At 36.7% G+C, this 21732-nt stretch overlaps 1 protein-coding gene across 2 annotated transcripts in view; it reads left to right on the plus strand.

Annotated features, from left to right (window-relative positions):
* INPP4B (inositol polyphosphate-4-phosphatase type II B) overlaps positions 1-21732 on the plus strand; it is a 543837-nt gene that overhangs the window by 424651 nt on the left and 97454 nt on the right. For both annotated transcript variants that reach the window (XM_035023009.1, XM_035023008.1), the window contains 2 exons: positions 1862-2065; positions 17743-17902. In XM_035023009.1, the coding sequence (XP_034878900.1) occupies positions 1862-2065; positions 17743-17902 (364 nt within the window). The remainder of the gene's footprint in view (positions 1-1861; positions 2066-17742; positions 17903-21732) is intronic.

Genomic DNA, 21732 nt, shown 5'->3' on the forward strand with positions numbered 1-21732 from the left:
TCTTTTGTTTTCCTAACTCATTACCAAAATATTTTTCAACCTTTTATTCTTGTATATTCTTTTTTTTTTAAATATTTCTTGTCTACTTACCTTCAGAGTGCTTTCAATATGACCAATAAGATTCAAAGAGTATTTAAAAACATCCAGTAAAGTTTAACAGTGAAGATAGTTACATCGGCAATTATAGACATGAATAAGAGTGGATAGATATCCAAAGCACTCGGGGAGCTTGGAGTTAAGGAAGAAGGGGAAGAAGGACAGAAGCATGCAGGTGATGGTGGGTTGGTAGGTGGTGTGGAGTAAGGGGAAAAGCTCCTGAATTTGTTAGAAAATTCAGGTTCTGTTCCATTTGTGTTACCAGTAAGCAGTCTGTTCTAGGATGGGGCACCACCCTTGTTTCTTAATTTCCTATCTGGTTAATGAAGAGGTCTGACTTTAAGGTCTCTTCCAGCTCTAGAACTTCATGATTGATTGCAAAGACTTAACTATGTAAATATAACATAGTCTTATTAAGCAGTTGTTTTACATGGGGTTTAGCTGGTTTTCTTTTAATTGCTGACACTCACAACAGGTTTCTTTTTGGGATAATTTAGTAACCATTAGTTAGACGTGCCATTGTTGACGGTACATCGAGAATGAGCCAATAAAGGATTACCTTGAGTTACAGCGATGGTGAAGTCAGCATTACGTCCAAGTGTCTCGTTAAATGGGGATGGCATCAACTATTATTCAAAATAATGCGTTGAGTTAAAGGGCTCCTTCCTAACAGATTACAAAGTGTGAATGTGTTAACAATATGAGTCAATGTTTGAGTTACTTCTCTACTCTTTGACTGAGTAGATTGTTAGACCACATGCATGTTAAGCATAGTATAATACAGAAAATCAGTTACAGCATCCTCCAGTAGAGTACAGGGTGAAGCTATTAAACATTTCATCAGGAAATTGCAAAGTACTACTGTAAAGTTCTTTATTGTTGGGAAGCCGTCATTTCTATAGTACTTACTTGTAAAAATCTACCATGGCAAGTTTCACAGCAGCCTCATTAACACTGAGCATTACTGAAACCATTTGGTGGAGGAGACAGTTTGGGGGGTGATAATAAGGAATAAAAACCAAATATTGTCATGGGAAGACTGCCTGTGCCATCTCTACTGTTAAAATCTACTCATGGGGCGCCTGGGTGGCTCAGTTGGTTAAGCAACTGCCTTCGGCTCAGGTCATGATCCTGGAGTCCCGGGATCGAGTCCCGCATTGGGCTCCCTGCTCAGCAGGGAGTCTGCTTCTCCCTCTTCTGCTCCCCCCTCTTGTGCTCTTTCTCTCTCTCACTCTCTCTCTCAAATAAATAAATAAAATCTTAAAAAAAAAAAAATCTACTCATGATGCTAAGAAGAAAAAAATTTTCTCCCTCTATTTTTAAGATGCATCTTCCTTTCTTTAGACTTTCATTCTGCTTAAAATATAGAATATACATAGTCTCATCACATTTTCTTTCAAGGTACATTTGGAATTACTTGAAAAGCGCAGTAGGTAGATGGTGTTCAAATGATCATCTCTAGTGAAATTCATCTTCAAAGACAGAATTTGGAACTAAAAGAGGGGGGCTGAGGAGACAGCTGGTGTTTAGAGTGCCCACAGAACCTCAGCATTAACTTTTAGAACAGGAGGACTCAAGGCCTTGGCAGCATCCCAAAACTCAACCATTTTCATTGATTGGTGTGAATCATTTTCTCTCTCTGTTGCCTGTACTTTTTCCACCAGGCACACCACTTATGTGCCAACAAATCTGCTGTTGACCTTCCCATAGCTCTGTGCTGGGATGCCTACCACGGTGTTTCTAATCCTTGTCAATTTCTTTCCAGACAGAGCTTTTTGTACATGCCTTCAAGGATCAGCTGGTCAGAAGTGCTCTCTTAGCCCTCTACACTGCCAGACCAGGAGGTGTCCTGAAGAAACCACCATCTCCTAAGAACAGCACAGAGGAGAGCTGTCCCCAGGACCCACCCCCACCGATGAAAAGGCAGGACTCCATACCACATCATTCAGACTATGATGAGGAAGAGTGGGTAAGCCTCATGCACATCACTTGCCTCCTAATGTTTAGTCCTGAAAAGGAAAGCAAGAAAGATGAGACATCCCTGCTTTTCATCAAAACAAGTAGGGAAGTAGTCATAATACAGACTGTGGATAAATAGGGCACTTTTTTCCTTGGGGGCAAATTATAAATGTGAGTTTTATTCCTGATCACATTCATTTAGCATAAAAATTTATATATACATATTTGGATATATATACACACACACATATATATATCTCCAAAATGTCATAAAAGCAAAAATGCCACAATTACAGGATTCTATAATACTTTTCTGTATTTATTGCCAAGATATTATAAACCATTAAAATTGTGTTAGAAAAAGAGTCAGAAAATCACTCATAATCCACTACTTGTTGCAAATATTTTCTTGTTGCAATCTAGTGTTTCAGTTCTAGACATACTTCAAGAAGTATTAGCATTTCAGTGGCAGTGGATATAGAGATGTCTTAAATCCTTCTTGTTCATGATTCTATTATTTAAAACAAGATGTTGTTCCAGGTGCTCTAAAATTGGCAAAAGGATGGCTACATAAAAGCATCTGAAAAAACAGCTAGTAAAGGCAAAACACACACACACACACACACACCAAGAAGAAGCCACCATGGTAATAAGAACTCTAGCTGGATAGAATAAGATAAGAAAAACATGAAGGTTCTGGGCAAAGGGGAACAGTGTTATTCCTGAATAAACACATATTGATTATCCAGGAACTATCCAAAGTATGTGCACATAACACACAGAGAAGGAAACTCTTTACTGTATCACGAGTTTAACCAAGAAAAGTGTATTCTAGCCATATAGATGGTAAATAGTTAATTACTACTTTTTTCTGCCACCCTAGAATTTAAGAGCGTTTGGAGAGTAAATTATTTGAAAGGCGTGGCTCTCTCAAAAAATTTTGCTATCTGAAGGGCTGGGAAGTGATGCCTGCTCTTTGTTTAGATAAAATTTCTATCACAGGAAAGACAGAGCTGCGTTCCAAGAGGTAAATGCTGAATAAGTATTTGTTGCTGCTGATTAAGATTACGTTTCTCCCACTGAAGCGTTTTCAAAAGAGCAAATCTAATATTTCTCCCCTTTACCTTCACCTTCTTCTTCAATTTATTCACAGCTCCAAGGCGTATGTACCTCTTAACCTCTCTGAAGTTCAATTTTCTCAACTATAAAGTGAAAATAACAGCCCCTGTTCTGTTTAGCTCTTCAGGTGGTCACGAGATAAATGACTTACTTGTGCAATAAGGGCCCCATTACCTGGAAAGGCCTAGGCAAATGCTTTGTATTAATTTAGTATTATTCCTATATGTTGTCTTTTTTAAGATGCATACATTAAATGATCTTATGATGGGGATTAATACTATCCCTTGAGGTAAATGGGGAGACTGGATCTAGCATAAAATGTGTATTGGGAATTTTAAAGAGTTTGAGTAGGTATAGGAAATAACTTGTATTTCATTTAATTAAACATACAGTGTTAACCTTGTGACAAATAATTTCCATTTTTATGTTAAATGAAGTGAGAATTTTGAAATTGGGTATCTTTTGTTTTGATCATTTTCACCTCGTGGTCATGTAAATCCTCCCCCACACCTTGCTGCTCTCCTGCTGCTCAAGTGTCCCTCTTCTGCCCTCCCTCCTTATTTCCTTTTCTTTAGATAATTTTTGAGACCTTCTATATTGTAGGTGCTCCAAATGGGAAGGTTAAGTGACACTAGATCCTTAGGGTCTAGAAGGCAGAGTCTCATAGTGGAGAAAACATGTTAGCAAATAGTTACACAATGTTGTGGCCAAGGTTGGAGAGCGCCAGGTGGTAGAAAATAGGCTCTGCTAATACGACTTCCACTCAAGATTGTATGTACAGACGCTTTCATGAGGGGAAGAGAAGGAAGAGCGTGAGAGATGGGCGGTGGGCTGACAAGGTTTTTGTGGTGAGCCGTTCTGTGTTCCTGTGCATCTGCTCTGCCTGGTTCACTGTGCCCCATGCTAGAGACAGAAACACCCGGGGACGCAGGGGACTCCACTGCCTGTTCAGGGTTCTAGAAAGACAAGTGACAACTGCAGAGCAACTTGGGGTTGTACGTGGGATAAAGCTGACAGGAGGCTGGTGGTCATGTGGATTCCCAGAAGTAAAATTCTTAAGACGTAGAAGGGAAAAGAAAGTTAACCCTTCAAGAAAGAGAATGACTTTCAGACAGGCACACAGCAGCTGACATAGAAGGAGAGAGAGTGTGTGTGTGTGTGATTATTATCATTAGTTGTTTCTTTGTTTTGCTTCAAAGATGGTGAAAATTGAGCATGTTTATACTCCAAAAACTATTTGAGAAGCAGATAGGTGATGACTGGGTAGAGTGAGGCCCTTTCTCCGGAGAGAGGAGATGATTCTAGCACACAGGTAGAGCAGTCCTGGGCAAAGTGGGCTTATCTGCTGAGACTGCAGGGAGACTGTAAAGATCAGCTTCACTTTTGGGAGGCTGGGTGAGGCTGGATGGCTTCTTTTATGTTTGTTTAAAATATTTTCCCAGTTGTATTGAGATACAGCCGACATATAACACTGTATTAGTTTAAGGTGTACATGATAATGATTTGGGAAATCATTACCATAATAAATTTAATTAACATACATCACCTCACATAGTTGAATTATTTTTCTATGAGAACCTTTATCATCTATTCTCTTCACAACTTTAAATATACAATACAGTGTTGTAGTGACTATAGTCACCACACTGTACGTTACCTCCCCATGACTTATTACCTTATAACTGCAAGTTCATACCTTTTGACCCCCTTCACCTATTTTTCCCAACTCCTACCCTCAGCTCTGACAACCATCAGTGTGTTCTCTTTTTCTATGAGTTTGTTTTTTCTTTGTTTGTTTTTAGATTCTATATATAAATGAGGTCATACAGTATTTGTCTTTCCCCATCTGACTTATGTTCACTGAGCTTAATGCCTTCAGGGTCCATCCATGTTCTTGCAAATGGCAGGATTTCTTTCTTTTTATGGCTAAATGATATTCCACATATATACCACATTTTCTTTGTCCATTCTTCTGTCAGTAGATACTCAGGTTGCTTCCATATCTTGGTTATTGTAAATAATGCTGCAATGAATATGAGGGTGCAGATACCTCCTTGAGATCGTGATTTCATCTCCTTCAGGCATATACATACTTAAAAGTGGAATTGCTGGATCATATGGCTGTTCTATGTTTAGTTTTTTTAGGGACCTCCACACTGTTTTTCAGTGTGTTTCTGCACCAGTTTACATTCCCACAACAGTACATAGGATTCTCTTTTTTCCACATCCACATCAGCATTTGTTATCTCTTGTCTTTTTGTTGATAACCATTCTAACAGGTATGAGGTGATATCTCATTTTACTTTGGATTTGTATTTCCCTGATGATGAGTGATGTTGAGCGCTTTGCCATGTACCCGTTGGCTCTTGGTGTGTCTTCTTTGGAAAGATGTCTATTCACTTCCTCTGGCCACTTTTTAAATTTTTTTCCATTGAGTTGTATGAGTTCTTAATGTAGTTTGGATATTAACCTGAGTGCTTTATTTTATCCTTAAAATAGAGTTATGTGCATAGAGAAGGGGAAGAGGAGAATAGACTGAGGAGAGGGGTAAAAGTTTCAAATAGGCACCAAAGAAAATAGGTAGAGGCCCTTAACTAGCAACATTTGGAAAAATTAGAATCCTGGTCCTCGTGAAGGACCAGTCAAGGTTGCAGTAGGAGTCTGTGTGGTTATTAGTTTACCCTTTATTATTCTTTTGGGAATACTTTCCTAGTCTTGACACTAGGAAAAAGTCATACTGATTTGTTCTTCCAATTAATGTGGAAGGGTCCTGTGAGTTTCTCAGCTGTTTTGGTTTCCTTCACAGGCAAAAGGGTAGGATAATAATAAAGATCTGCATCTCCCTCTTTATCTTCTTTCATATTATTTCTGAATTTCCTCCAGAACCCGCTTTTGCTAGAAGGTATGAATACTTTGTCTAAATTTACCACAATTACAAGGAAGATCCTTCCCACTCGGAAAAGTTGCTTCTCTCTCCTCCTAATATAATTTGACTCTGTGTACAAATGTAACTAACTTTGATTGTTACATAACATTCTAATTGATTTTCCATAGCAGCCACTTTCTACTAAAAAGATACCTTGGTTAAAAGATAGAAATCCCTTACTTAAAAATAAATTTACCGAAGTCATAACCATTTAACGTTATTTTCAAAGCTTTATCTAACTTTGAAAAGTTGAGTAAATCCAAAGAAAATGTAGCTAATTGAAAATGCCTTTAGGGCACCTGGGTGGCTCAGTTGGTTAAGCGACTGCCTTTGGCTTAGGTCATGATCCTGGAATCCCGGGGTCAAGTCCCACATCCGGCTCCCTGTTCAGCGGGAAGTCTGCTTCTCCCTCTGACCCTCTTCCCTGCCGTGCTCTCTGTCTCTCATTCTCTGTCTCTCAAATAAATAAATAAAATCTTTAAAAAAAAAAAAAAAGAAAGAAAATGCCTTTAGAGACAGTGCTATTAAATGAATTGGAAACATAACTTTGTGTACCACTTTTCTTAATTAGGTGTTAGAAAAGTTTCAGCTCTGATTACATGTTTAATCAACTTTCTGAAATAATTCAGTGTTTTAAGTTAATTTAGTTAGGTTTCTGTGGTATATGAAAGTATTCTCTGATCATTTAAGTTGGTTTAGATTTGCACATAAGATTACAGTAGCTCCATTTAAAAAAAAAACATTATTTGTTTTATTTAATGTCTTACAATGATTGTAGTTTAAACAATCACTTAACTTGAACAACTATCTTTAGCCTCTTATAATAAATGTTGGAAAGTAAATATATACTTGTAAATTACTCTTGAATTCTGCTCTGTTCATATAAAAACCTTTCTCTCTGAGGTTAAGAGAAAGAATTTCTATTAATTCTAAATCAGTGTAAAGCTGTTCTCTTTTCAACCTGTTTTGTTGGCAAAATTGCTGACATATGAATCTGGATAATAATTATCTAGTCAATATGGGAGAGATTGAAACTAAAATGATCATTGACCAAAAAAGTGTCTGTTATTTGCTGAATTTTACTTATTAAATGATTGACTGCTTTAAAGATTTATTTTCCTGAAAATTAGTAAACAATCAAACCCAAAGGAATGTTGGGATTTTATGACAATCTGTGCAAAGAAATAAACTAATATAACATTCTTCATCTTTTAGCTGGCAAAAATGACATATTGCTTTTCTTTCTATTTATCTCTACAACAGATGCTTCTAGCAGCTGGGATTCCAAGATTAGTTTGTCCAAAATATGAAAGCATGTCATCCAACTAAAGTATTAAGTTGACCCAGTTTTTGTGGCTTCCAGTAATTATACTATTCTCTAGAACACTGTGATTTAACTTCAACATTACTACACTGATGGGTTCGAGGCTAAATCTGGCTACCCTCATTCAAAAATTGTTAAAAAAAAAAAAAGATAAACTTCTGATCCTTTATATTCTGATCCATTCCAACAGAGAGCAGAAGTAGGAAAACTATTCTTATTAGTTAGTCATATCCCAAATCCATTTTTTCAGTTGAACTAAATTTCTATAGCAGGCAACATTTCACCCTCCAAACTACCCAATTAATTCCCTTCTTTGTTTTGTAAATGTAAATCAAATTTTAAATTTTATTTCCATGCTTAAACTTGGGGAACATTTGCTATGACTTCTTATGGTAAAATGTGTTCATGACAGATAAGCACAATAGATGATCCACATTAATCTATAATAAATTTTCAATAATTTTATAGGTTATAGAAGCCAAAGCATAAATTTATAGTAATATTTATGTCAGACATCCTGTTAACAAAGTCATATATAACCTGAAAAAAATTGTGGTTTCTCTGTAACTTGGTATTCCCGAAGATTGCTTTTTGCAATGATATTTACATAAACCACTTTCTGGCATGTTCTTTACCAACATCTCACATTCCATTTTGTACTACAACTTTCTCTAATAATGTCTAGAACAAATACGAATGCTTAAGCTTCACAAGAGTATTGATAGAACTATTTATATTGCCATAATTAGTAACCATAAGCATACGTAGTTGCAAAATATTACTATTGAAAGCAAAACATATTTAGCCAGCCAGATACCTCCATGGGCAATCCGAAATGATCTGTATTCTCAATGTCACTTGCCATCTTCTGTCTCCATCTTAGACCTTGTCTCTAGGGAAAATAGTTCAGGCTGTGCATAATGCAGAGGTACCTATGCAAATTAATAATTCAAAGAGATCTTGTTTAGTTCTCTGACTGGCTAGAATTATTTTATGTGAAACCATTGACCTGATCTTAATAGGAAGGGAATAAATCTGATTTTTTAGAGGTAATTAATTCTTATAGACAACTAGATACTAACTTATGATTTAACTTTTCTAAAGCAACACCTTATATCTTAGTTATCTGAATGAATAAAATTTCCACTAAATTATAGCCATTTACTTCCAAATTTTATGTTATAGATAGAGATGTATGTAATATATATATGCATTCAACTCTAAAACATTTTGTATAATAAATCATTATTCTTACATCTTATGATCATACAGCCTCATGAATACTGAATTATAATCATTTGTTTATGTATCTGTTTCTTCCATGTGTTCATGATCTTTGTAAGCTCCTAAAGGGCAAAGTCCGCATCATGATCACTGCTGTATCCCCACAGTTAGCAGGCCATCTTCTTATTTTGAAACATGGAATATTCATCCTTAATATGACTCTGCACTATGTCAGCTGCCTTTTCCCTTACTAGAATTCATGAATTATTCTGGGGATTTTGTTTTTCTCTTCTAGTCAAAAGTACCCAGCTATATACCTCTCTCCTTAGTGCATATCTCCTAGTGTCGTAATCAACTTGAGAGGTGACTATTCAAGTCCTCTTCCAGTATCTCCAAACATAGAAAGCAGTAAAATTCAAGATGGATACAGAACATCAGAGATAACCAAAGAACATGATGAAGAACATAGAACATGATGAGTTAAGGCCTTCAAAAGCTTCCAGAAACCCAGTGGTGGCAATTTTAATTGTATTTGATTATTCATGTGCTGATTACAAAGGTCCTAGTTACACAGAAATTTTAAATGCTACCCAGCAAATATGATTGGAAATGACTGTTTTCCCCTTTCCCAGCTTTTTCTTTTTCATCCTTAATCATACATAATAGGGTTGTCTCGTTTTGTTAATCTTATAATGAGGAGGGGATATTGGAAGCATCCGCTCGCCCCATCAGCAAGGGCAGGTAAAGACAGGGAGTATTAGGCTAGTTGTTCCCTATGTGGCAACTGAAATGTGTTCTATCATCTGTTTCCTTAATGGATGGGAAACATCCCTAAACTTCTCCAGTCCATTTCACTCAGGAGAAATGTGCTTGGAATACTTATCCAATATTAAAGTCCACGAAAGGTGATTAAGCAAAGTTCATGACTGTCCATTAAAATGCACAAATGTTCTATTAAAGAAAAGAAACCCCAAATGAGATCTTTATGTGCATCCATATTCATGAAATCCTGACAATTTCTATATTTTCCCACATGAAGTTAATACATTCACCTTCAGTTCCCTGTTTTATAGCACCTAATACAGTGTTTTATACACACTAGTTCAATGTATTTTTCAGAGTTAATGTAGGAATAAATGAATGAATGGATTTGCTGAATCAGCAGTTCATCCTCCAACTCAAACTAGTGTTTTTAACAGAGATATTTTATTTTTATTAATGTAATGGTGATTTTTCTGTGGTTTCATATTGAATACCATCCTCTCCCTTGGATTCTTTATTGACTCTTACAATGCCTGATTCAACATCAGATATTTTAATTTGCCTGTGTATAGTGAATATGCAAACTTGAATGAATATACACACATACTTTAGAAATTTATGATTACATTCAAATCAAGTGCTCTTAAATTTTAGTACATTCCTCTGTGAATAGTGAGTCATTATTTTCTACATAGAAATTTTTGAATCTCCGTACTTTAATGAATAGTTAAAAAAAAATGCTGAGCAGGGCACCTACATGGCTCAGTCAGTTAAGCATTCGACTCTTGATTTTGGTTCAGGTAATGATCTCAGGGTCATGAGATCGAGCCCCACATTGGGCTCCCCACTGGGCATGGAGTCTTCTTAAGATTTTCTTTTTCCATCTACACCTCCTCACCCCACTCATGCTCACTCTCTCTCTCTTTCAAACATAAATAATAAAAAAGAAATGCTGACATATATATAGGCAGACTGTTGACTTGATATATCAGGGTACATTCCGTTAAAAAAAATCAATCCTGGAAATTGATTAAATGCAACACACTAACTGATAATGTCATATAATTCAGCCAGTTGTGCAACTGTCTAGTGATGTGCAGATAACATCCAATTACCAACTTAAAATTAAAAGCTTTAGTTATTCAGTGGATTTTTTTTTTTTGTTAATAAACAAATGCTTTATGTAATGTTTTCACCGAATTGAAAGCATTAGCATGATGTGGCATTTATTAGGTTGAATGCAGTCATTCAGAGTATGAACTTGGTTCTAAATTTAATTTGAAGTTTCATGTGATAATACTTACTACAGTTGTATTTTTTACTTGTAAGTCACAGGTTGGTAAGTCAATCAACAGTTGTTAATTAAGCATCAATAGTGTGTAATAATGCTATATTGCTAGTTGGGGGAAAGCAAATTAAGTATAAAATATGGACCCTCAAAAGCCATATCATCTAATTCAAGTGAATGGCCAGAACTCATAAAATAAGCAGAGATATTGAAAGATATGGAATCTTTCCCAGATGGAGGTGGTTGTGTGATACACATTAAACATGTCGAAAATATTCAGAGAGAAGTTATATGAAGGTTGGAGAGGATGAAAAAATCATCCCTTCCTTCCTTCTTTCTAATTCATTCATTCACTCATTGGATTCATTCTTTTATTTATCTATTACCTGATGAGTACCAGGACCTGAGAATAAGAGGATTAATTAATAATAGTCATTGCCCTCATAGAGCCCACTGTTAAGCAGAGAGAATAGAATGAACCATTCTTGGAGATAATGAGATTTGAGTGGGTGAGAATTTGGATTGATGGAAGGTGAGAGAAGGTATTCTAAGCATGTGTCAAGATAGAAATATTAGTTCCTCCAAGATTTCCTTCGTATCTTTAATGTTGAGCACTGAGCAAGCTTGTAGCAGATGCCCAGAAAGTATATGTTGAGGTAATTAATAGCATGTATCTAGGACAGCAAGGAGACTGACCTGGGGAAGTTTTCATTTTGAAGATTAACGAGAAATAAGGAGAATTATGTAGGTCAACAACACAACTGCAGACGTGCCTCCGGGCTGAGAGAAGAATGGATACTTGCTGCAGTAGAAAGCCTGCTTTTGATCAGAGGAGTGATGATCTGAGTATGGTGATGGATAAGGTGAACGTGCACTCATGTGTAGACCTGATCCTGTGATAGTTGATTGTATGGGTCTGGCCAAGAGCCAAACCAGGAGAATGTGGAGAAGTCTACTAGAGAAACAGTAGCTGACTAGCTGAATCCACTTCTATGACTAAGAACTGAATTTCAGGGTGAGGCCAGCAGTGTGGTTATCAGGAAACAAAGGTCAGGGATTTTTTACATGAGTAATTAGGTGAAGTTAAGCAGGAGGATCAACAGGAAGCAAAGGTTGGGGAATCTCCCTTAATTCTGATGGATATCACATGTCTGGCTATTTTTAATGCACACGATGTGTATGTCTATATGCGTGTGTGCAGGTGTGTGTGTGTGTGTGTACTACCTACTGTGGGCCATACATGTGCCAGTTTGTGCCACAGAGTATTTTAAGTGCAACTCCTTTTACCCCACAGTCTGGTAAAGTAAGGATTTAGAGAGAAGACCCAGCAAGCTGTTGAAACAGAGAAGGTTTGCAGTGTTGAGGAATGAGGCCAGTCGAGTACCACTTGCTCTCAGTCAACTCAAGGATAAACTGAAGCTTCTCTTTGAATATGCCATTGGCCATATTAATTCACTGGCCCGTTCTAATCAAAGTCCTCAAAAATTGGTAATGACAAGTGGGAAATTGTACATAGAGATATAGATAAAACAAAGCTACTTTGGACCCCCATTTCAGTCTGTCTTCACATTCTTGCTGATCGAAAATTGGCCCCGGAAAAATTGACCAGTTAAGCATTGCTGAGCTTTTTTTAAATTTTTATTTTTTTAAGTTAACTGCAGATCCAAAGGAGTCAGGATTTTTTTCCATGGCACCAATCTCATACAAGGGTGGCATGCAGAGTAAGCACCATGTCCCCTGCCCTCATGGCTCACTTTGCGAGGTGCAAAGTCCCCCTGACTACTCACTGCCACGTCCATTAAATCTGTGCATCTATTGCCATGGACTTGACCTGCACGTAGCTTAGGTCCTAACCCCAAAATAAATAAGGACCAAAATCAGCACCTGACTCAGAATGGAATAAATATTGCTACTAGTTCCCCGCTGACCTCGTGCCCCCACTGCCGAGAAATAGTTTACAGCCCTTCACCTCCAAGAAGATGGATTGTCTAAAGGCTCCATTAAGGTCAAGGACACCAATTAGGCTCCATTTAATAAAGGTTAGACTGTAACCCACCAATTTTCCATTACTTACTTCAGCAGGAGACATAGGATAATGGTTGCTATTATGGGGGGGGGGGGGGAAGGCCCAGCAAGATGTTTTGCTGATACGTTGTTGTTTTAGTTTGGTTTTGGTTTTGGTTTTGGTTTTGATTCATTTTGTTTTGTTTTGAAACCTCGCAAGTGGCTGTGGAGCTAAGCAGGATCTAGAGTAGTATCCCTGACCTGAAAAGGGGAAGGATGGAAGCACCATGGACTATAGCCACATTCTTATGCTTCCACTGTCTTCACCCCACTGACCAGCCTTTTTTCTTCGTGGGAGCAATCTGAAACATATTGTGTGATCTTGGTAGGGAGAAAATGGAGTAGGCCCCAGCCATACTAGCAATCTAAGCCAAAAGAAGCTTCTACATGGACTGTCCTTATGAGTGAAAATTATCAGAATTAGAATGCATTTTCGATGATCATTTTCCTTTGTGTGAATGCTTTCACAGAGATATTATGGAAAGTGGTTTGTTTAGGAGAGAAATCAGATATTTAAGGTTTCCCTTCAAGAATATTGCCTATCTATTTTTAGCATCCTAATTTCAAAATAATGATTTTGCTAAGAACAATTAATAATTATCTCCTAGGAATTGAGTTATCTTTCCTCCCTATAACCCATTCCCAGCCACATGAATAGATTTTGGGTTTTGATGCTGACACTGTCCTCTGTTTATGTTAGTCACTTATGTCCTTTGACCCAAGTTCATTGACCTTTCAGCTAAGTGATTGTTCTATCCTTGATCATATGACCCTCTTGATTTCAAACTTAAGGGTACAATGTGACCAGACTTTTTCCAGAGTCATCTCTTAGTGATTTGCCATTGGACTCATTTTCAAGTCTCAGATAACTGACACCTACTCTTGTTCATGTAAAGTGACACACGCCTCTGTGTAATCCTTCCTGTGGCTCCTTCTCCTGACCTTCCTCTGTCTAGCTTGTCCCCAGAGTTCTAGTAATCTCACAAAGAAGAATTCCTACTGGGTGCCACAATTCTGTGGGAGATCCTAGGGGAAGAATCAAGTCTTTGAAACCAGATAGGATTTCTAATTTAGTTATACCCATTTTCATGTGGAATGTTATTCAATATCTCTTACCTTAAGTCTCCTCGCCTCTAAAGACTGAGTCCATAATGTTCATCTTATGTGGTGATTTTGAAGGTAGATTAGCTAATTTCATATAGCAGGTGAATATAAATAGCAGCCCTCAATCTGCCTCTGGGTCGGAGTCATGTCTGTTCTCCTCTCTCCTCTACTCCATTTCTCTCTCTCTGCCTTTCCTCCAGGCCCTGTGCAGTGTAGTGAAGACACAGCCCTCAAACACCTCATAGACTAGTATGAGAGACAGCAATGCAAATGGATGACTTTAATCTACTTTGTAGATGCCATAAAGCAAAAAGAAGCAGTGACTAGCAAAACTCAGCATTCTCTCCCCACCAGCTAGGCAGGATCTCCTCTCCAAAAGATAAAGACCAGCTTGAGTCCGCTTGGGGTCTCCTGCTGAGTGTGTCTTCAATAAAAAAATTTGATTATGTAAGAATTATGTTATTTGTTTTGCATAAGAAACTGCTCAATTTCTCACCCCCAACAAACATCCTCCTAGCTTGTGTGTCTTCTAAGTATTTAATGACTTAAATGTTCTTCTACTGTTTGCCACCTAACCTCTTACCATATGGTTGTTGGTCTCATCCAATGAACATACTTCACTCTGCATCTCATGTCAATAAAGTTCTCTCTAACTGGCTGCAAAGATTACTTTTTCTGTGAGTATAATCCTATAGCCCAAAGTATCTTATAAAGGAAGAACAATATATAGGAGTAGAATGTAAAATTATCCTTTTATATATTCTTATATTCTGGCCCTTCGAGATGTAATTAAGAGAAATTGGTTAACCCCTTATATTACTTTCTATAAGAAAGGCAGCATGCAATACTACTTGATTTTTGATCAGAATATAAGGTTCCTCTCAACATGGGCAACAAGAAGAGAGTTGAAAATTTATCTCACGTACAAAGCTAATCTGGAAAATTAAGAATAATCCTCTACCCTTTTTTTTTCCCCTCAATAACAGAGTTTATTCCCAGTGTTAGCTGGAGAGTTACTTCATTTTTCCATTCAACAACTTTAAAGATGTAGTTGCTGGTGGAAATTAAGCCATATTCAGAATAGGGGCCAGTAAGTTTGTTACTGTGGTCTGAAATGTAAGCTCCTCACCAAATCCCAATACAAGTGATGTCAGGACCTCAGTTTGCTTCCCTTTCCCCATGTTTCATCCCAGAAGAAGTGAGCTTTGTTAGGTCTCCTGGGTCATACCTCAGAGGTACCTCCACCTTATTTTCTCAGAGAACAGGCAGGGCATAAAGCAATTTATGGATGTGATTGGTGTCTTAGTTTCCCTTAGAAGGGAAGGACTTTTAATTTTTGGGTGGAAGAAATCTGCCTTAAAGGGAAACATTTTTATGATTATTTATGATTAATAGCATTATTTCACACCCAGGATTATAAGGTGATAAAAAGCAAGTTTGATTCATTTAGGAAAACCAGTAAGAATAGGATGTGATTTTGCCAAATTGTAATAATTTTCCAAGCACTTTCATAGAAACTATGTTATTGGACTCCCACTGCAGCATGGTGAGGTAAGCAGGGCATTCTAAACTGTAGATGAACCAACTGTGACTCCCCAGAAATGAGGCGGTTTTCCCAAGTTAGCATGCCATGTAGGTGGATCTCGAACTTAACTTTTTAAACTTTGAATGTTCTACTTTTCCCCCTCTGCTGTAGTATGCATATCTGTACACTCCCATATCTGTTTGTTACGTTATTCAACTAACTTAGTCTTTATAAGACAACCATCCAATAATCTAAACTCAACTATACTTCTTTCTTCCTAGATTTATCTTACCCAAAATTAGTTTCTTTGTTTATAAACTAGCAAAATTAACTTGGATAAAAATATGCTTTTGGGTAAAAATGTATAAGCTACTAAAGAAGTACTATAATTAAGTATGATCTTTGCATTAAGTGCTATTCCAAATAGCTCTGAAATAGCTCTATTACAGAGAAAGATGCAAGAAAAGCACCATAAATCCATTTGGTTCTTATGTGATACATAAGATACACCTAACATGTGTACTCAGGTCCTTCAGAGAAACAGAAGCAATAAGATCTATATATATATTTTTTAAAGATTTTATTTATTTATTTGACAGAAAGAGACACAGCGAGAGAGGGAACACAAGCAGGGGCAGAGGCAGAGCGAGAAGCAGGCTTCCCACGGAGCAGGGAGCCCGATGCGGGGCTCGATCCCAGGACTCTGGGATCATGACCTGAGCCGAAGGCAGATGCTTAACGACTGAGCCACCCAGGCGCCTCTAGATCTATATTATTTATTATAAGGAATTGTCTCACACAATTTTGGAGGACGAGAAGTTCCAGGATCTGCCATCTGCAAGGTCTGCCATCTGCAGGCTGAAGACCCAGGAAAGCTGGTGGTGGAATTCAGTCTGAGTCTAAGGGCCTTAGAACAAAGGAGCCAGTGATGTATATTCCATTCTAAGTCTGAAAGCCTAAGAACCAGGAGTGCTGAGGGCAGAAGATCAATGTCCTGATTCAGTCAATCAGGCAAGAAGGATCACATCTTGACTTCCTCCACATTTTTGTTCTATCAGGCCTTTAATGGATTGAATGATGTTCACCCACATTGAGGAGGACAAACTGCTTTATGAGTCCACTAATTCAAATATTAATTTCATCCATAAACACTCTTACAGACACACTCATAAATAATGTTTAGCCAAATATCTGGACGTCTTGTGATCCAATCAAGTCGACATATAAAATTAGCCATCACAGTTGGGGAGTCAGTGACTCCATCTAAATGATGTGGAGAGAGGAGCAAAAAGGGAAGCAAGGGATGAGAGGCTACCATAATGGTAACTATATTTAAATTTTGTATTAAGAAATAACAACTTTTATGAATCAAAGAATTCAGTGTCATGAATTGCCCTAAACAAAAATGGATGCTAATCAGAATTGGTAGGTTGAGTGACAAAGAGACCCCCTAGTGGTAGGGGTTGCTTCCTAAGAAATAAATCAGCCACAATGACATTAATGGCTATAGCACATAATATTGAGTAGAAGTTCTCAGATTTAGGGTGGTCAGAAGCACCTGAAGAACTTGTCAAAATTTCAGTGGACGCTTTCTTCCTAGTGGTTCTGACTGACTTAGTAGGAGCCAACAATCTGTATTTTAATTCTCTGGGTCATTCTGTTAGAGGTGATGTGAAGACCACATTTTAAGAACTTTTGTTACCTAGGGCAGTCAAATTCATAGAGACAGAAAATACAATGATGGTTGCCAGTGGCAGGGGAGAGAAGAGTGGGGAGTTCATTTTGAAAGGGTAAAAGTTTCAGTTTGGGAAGATGAAAAATTCTAGAGAACGATGGTGGTGATGGTTGTATAATAATGTGAATGGACTTAATGCCCTTGAACCGTACACTTAAAAATGGTTAAATGGTAAACAATGTTATGTATGTTACCACAATAAGGAAAAACAAAAATTTTGAATGCAAATTATAGCTATTCTTTAAAAACATTGGTGTCTCTTTGCTTTCTTGCTAAATGTTGATAAGGAAAACAGATATGTCCAGTGTAAAATATCATAGGTTGTGTTCCATTGTGGATTAATATTTCACAGTAGTTCATCATTGTTTTATGACTTAGAAAAAATAATGAACTAAATAAAAAATTTATAGCGCTTAAATTTTGCTTTACTAAGAGAAAACAGATTTCTTCTTGTACATTCATAGTCTGGCCAAAGTAATGGGAGTATGAGAATTAATCACTGAGTCTGCATTCTTATGATTGTTCCTCTACCTGCTTCTCTAAAATGGATTTGTCGGATGTTGCCTTATCTCGTGTTTGCAATAAAAATGTGTAGTGATACTCATGCTCTTTTCAGGATAGGGTGTGGGCCAGTGTGGGGAAGAGCCTGAACTGCATTATTGCCATGGTGGATAAACTGATTGAAAGAGATGGTGGTGGTGAAGGCAGTGGCGGCGGCAGCAAAGATGGAGAAAAGGACCCTTCTCTAGTGGACCCTATCATAACTCATCCAAGGGGTAAGGAGTCATTTTTCCCAATCACTGACTGAGTAAACAAAATGAGAAAGTCATGATAAAATGAGATAGAAAAAGAGGAGTCGATGGTGCCTTTGATGAAAGTGCTGATAGAGTGCTTTTCCACTGCTCTGGCTTAGATGATAGAAGGCTATTTATCAAATTGCATCTCAGTTGTGTTTTCAGAACTGCTTGCAATGCTCATTTTTTTTCTTTTGCTACACAAAAACCTTCTTGAAAGAAGAACAGGGTTTTCTTTTAAAGACTCTGACATGGTTTAATCTACTTTGACACATTCCTCCAAATTTTTATTAGGAAGCAAAACAAGCATCTGCTCCTAAAACTCCTAGAAACTTCTAGGGATATCAGGACAGAGTATCTCATAATGGTTCCTGAAAAGAATGCAGTATGATAAAATACTTTTTGCCTTATTCTGGGGAATATTTTTGTGAATTATCTCAAAACCATTAAGAAGGTTTGGTTCCATATAAGAAGAGTATGTTTGTGCATTATTCCCAAGACATATTAGTAAGTCTCGGTTTTCATGGATGCATGTATACACACACATGGTTACATATGCATGTAGGTGTCTATGTGTGTATATAGGTAGACACACAGATACATAGATACTTTCAGAAGTATGGCTTAATCAAATTTTTAACTATGGTTGTGTCCCTATAAATGGCTTTTTCGTCATTTTTTTTTTTGTTAATTTGATTAATTTTGATGAAAAACCCAGACAAATATCTGCATTTCTTTATGGTGGTAAGAACTGCTGTTAAAGTTGTTCCAGCCCTTTTGGTACCTTAAGTGTTTGGAGGGAATAAACAGTGTTGCCCTACTCTCTTCTTCTGAAATCTGCATTTCCTTTTACTTTAAGAAAATGAGTCAGAAGGAAATATGGATACTTATAAAATTAAATTTATGTTTTCCCAATTTGTTTTCCTGATTTTTCATTACTCACATTTTCATCAGGAGTTTAATTATGTGAAACATCAATCTTTCGTTACTTGATTAACAGTAGAACTATTTCTAAATTATGTTTGTAAACTATGGCTTTCTCAAGTTTTCTTACTGTAGATGGTCCTCATCTTCTACAGTACATTCACATGGGAAAGTTGATACTAATAGTCATTATGTTTATACCTACTTGGTTTAACTATATATAGGGATCTTCTTTTTTTAACAATATCAGTTTTATTAGTTAATGGATCTAATGTCAGTTAGATTTTATGTCAGCCCCATAACTTTTACATGAATCAAAGTGAAAGCTCGTCATAACTTATGTCATAAAGAAGTAGTATACTTCAATTTTCTTTAATTGAACATTTATTGACTATCATCTGTAAGCCAGACACTGGGCTGAGCTCTGGAAAGTGAGGTAAGGAAGCAGAATCCATTTTAGTGGCTTGTTCTGTGCATTGATGGGTTTTCAAGGCATAATACTTTTTTAGCAGAACTAAAATGAGGGTTACTGAATTTTGCCACATTTGTTTTGATGTTCCCCAAAACTTCTCATTGACAAGAGTTCCAGAATATTTGAAGTTACATATTTTACCTATATCTTGTATCAAAAGGTTGGATCTGTGGGATCAAAATTACATTTTAAAAAGTAAGAATATTTGGTAGGTAAATATTTGGTAAGATTAGGTGAATCACTTTCATTTGAACGTGAGGCATTGTTTGAATATAGTCTAAAGCCAGATAGAAGCTGCTGTCAATGCAGAATTCACAACTAGATGGGCTTTGTGGATGGTTAAAGTCAAATTACAGCATAGTGCCCTCTAAGTGATTTTATTTTCAATTTATGACCCATATTTATTTCATCCATTCTTTTTTATGTTATAAACATTTTCAGGAGATATAACGATTTAAATGTGCAAAATAAAATATATACCTTAGTCTAATAATAATTTAATATCATATTGTCAAATAATTTCAAAGTTAAAGTTTTTGTTAACATTTTACATGTTAGACAATTGTGTCTAGAGTGCATTTTTTGGAGAGGACATTGGTACCTAAAAGAAGATGCATAACACATACAAATAGATGTTTTACAGATGGATCTGTGCTCAGGTATACTTCAAATAGATTATGGATGCTGCATAGTTGGAGTGAGATTGATTAGCTCAATTATTTAATAATAATTTACTTTTATTATGTAATAATATATTAATAAAACAATTATTATGGTTGTTATAGTCTTCTTCTTAAAGTTAGGAAAAAAGCATTTTCAGTTTCTACCCTGACTTTTGTCACATAAAGCAATGCAATAGAGAAATTAATAGTGGTTTCTGGTGCTGATATAAAGCAAACAAATAACCAAAAGTCATGTATTTACCTACACTATCTCCCAAGCTATTTCAGATAAAGATATTTGAGATACACATTGACTAATTATATGTACCCCAATTTACCTGTAGTTTTAAATTTTATTAGAAAAAAATAATAATTTAGAAAATTTGCAAGGAAAAACAAATAGGATTATGTATGATTTTTATTTTTTTATTTAACGTACCCTATGTTTACACACACACACACACACACACACTGTAACCAAACTGGTGTACACATTGTAAATATAGATGTACTATAATGATATCCAGCATATCATTATATTTTGGATATTTCCTGAGAAGCATTTTCTGGAAATGACATTATAATGACTGTAAACTAATTTGTCAAAAGAGAAACCACTATTTTAGAAATGTAACTATTATAATCTCACTGCAGTTAACACATAACACATCTTTGAATGCTGAAGTCTTCTACTACATCTCTGATGTTTTCCCCTAAGTTTGATTGCTGGAAGTGGAATTATTTTATAAGGAAGAGTTATCCCTTCTCCCACACATGCATTTTTACAGTTATCTATTTAGATCAGTGTGGACTCATGAATACATATGCTATTCTTTAGTTTATAATCTAAGAATTTTATTATAATATTTATTTGAGGCTCCAACTCTTCTGGAGTTAGCCATTAGGAGCTCTTTCAGGTGGGTTTCAGTGGGCCTTCTAACAGGTTGCCCCCCCATAGGCTAGTTACTCCCTTACTTTCTTTCTTACTTACTCCCCCCCTTTTTTTTTTTAAAGATTTTATTTATTTGTCAGAGAGAAAGAGCACAAGCAGGGGGAGCGGCAGAGGGAGAGGGAGAAGCAGACTCCCTGCTGAGCAGGGAGCCTGATGTGGGACTCGATTCCAGAACCCCAGGATCATGACCTGAGCCGAAGGCAGATGCTTAGCCCACTGAGCCACCCAGGTGCCCCTCCCTTCCTTTTTTTACTCACCCCCCCTTCCCTCTAGCACAATGAGGTAGACTAGCTTCAGCTGTCATTTCCCCTGCCCAAGCCCTAGGTTAAGCCGTTTTCCAAAGAACTCTGGTTTCTTCTATTAGGGAATAGTACATAGAAACCAACCAATGGGTAGGAACATTTTGATGGTTTTTTTTAGCAATAGGTACTCTGACCAGCAGTATCTACAAGCACCCTTTTAATCACAGTCTTCCCAGCCTTAAACATTTACCCTGATTTCATGCCACTTTGTGTGGAAGATATCATATTGTAATCTGTCATTTATTGTAACTTTTATGTGTATTTTCTTGTAATTTATCTAGTTATTAGTGAAGTTTGACATTATATGACATAATATTGTATTTCAAAATATTATTTTTTATAATAAAATCCATTTCTTCAGTAGCTCCAGTTTTATCCCCAGCTCATAGCTGGGATGGAAAAACCATTTCATTCTTTTCTTCTTACAATTAATAAATGAGTTGATTCAGTGAATGAGTCATCCAGAATTTATTCAAATGTATGATGTCATAAATGCTGCT

This window comes from Mirounga leonina, unplaced genomic scaffold (assembly GCF_011800145.1).
Source record: "Mirounga leonina isolate KUSES-001 unplaced genomic scaffold, KU_Mleo_1.0 Mir_176, whole genome shotgun sequence".
Lineage (NCBI taxonomy): Eukaryota > Metazoa > Chordata > Mammalia > Carnivora > Phocidae > Mirounga > Mirounga leonina.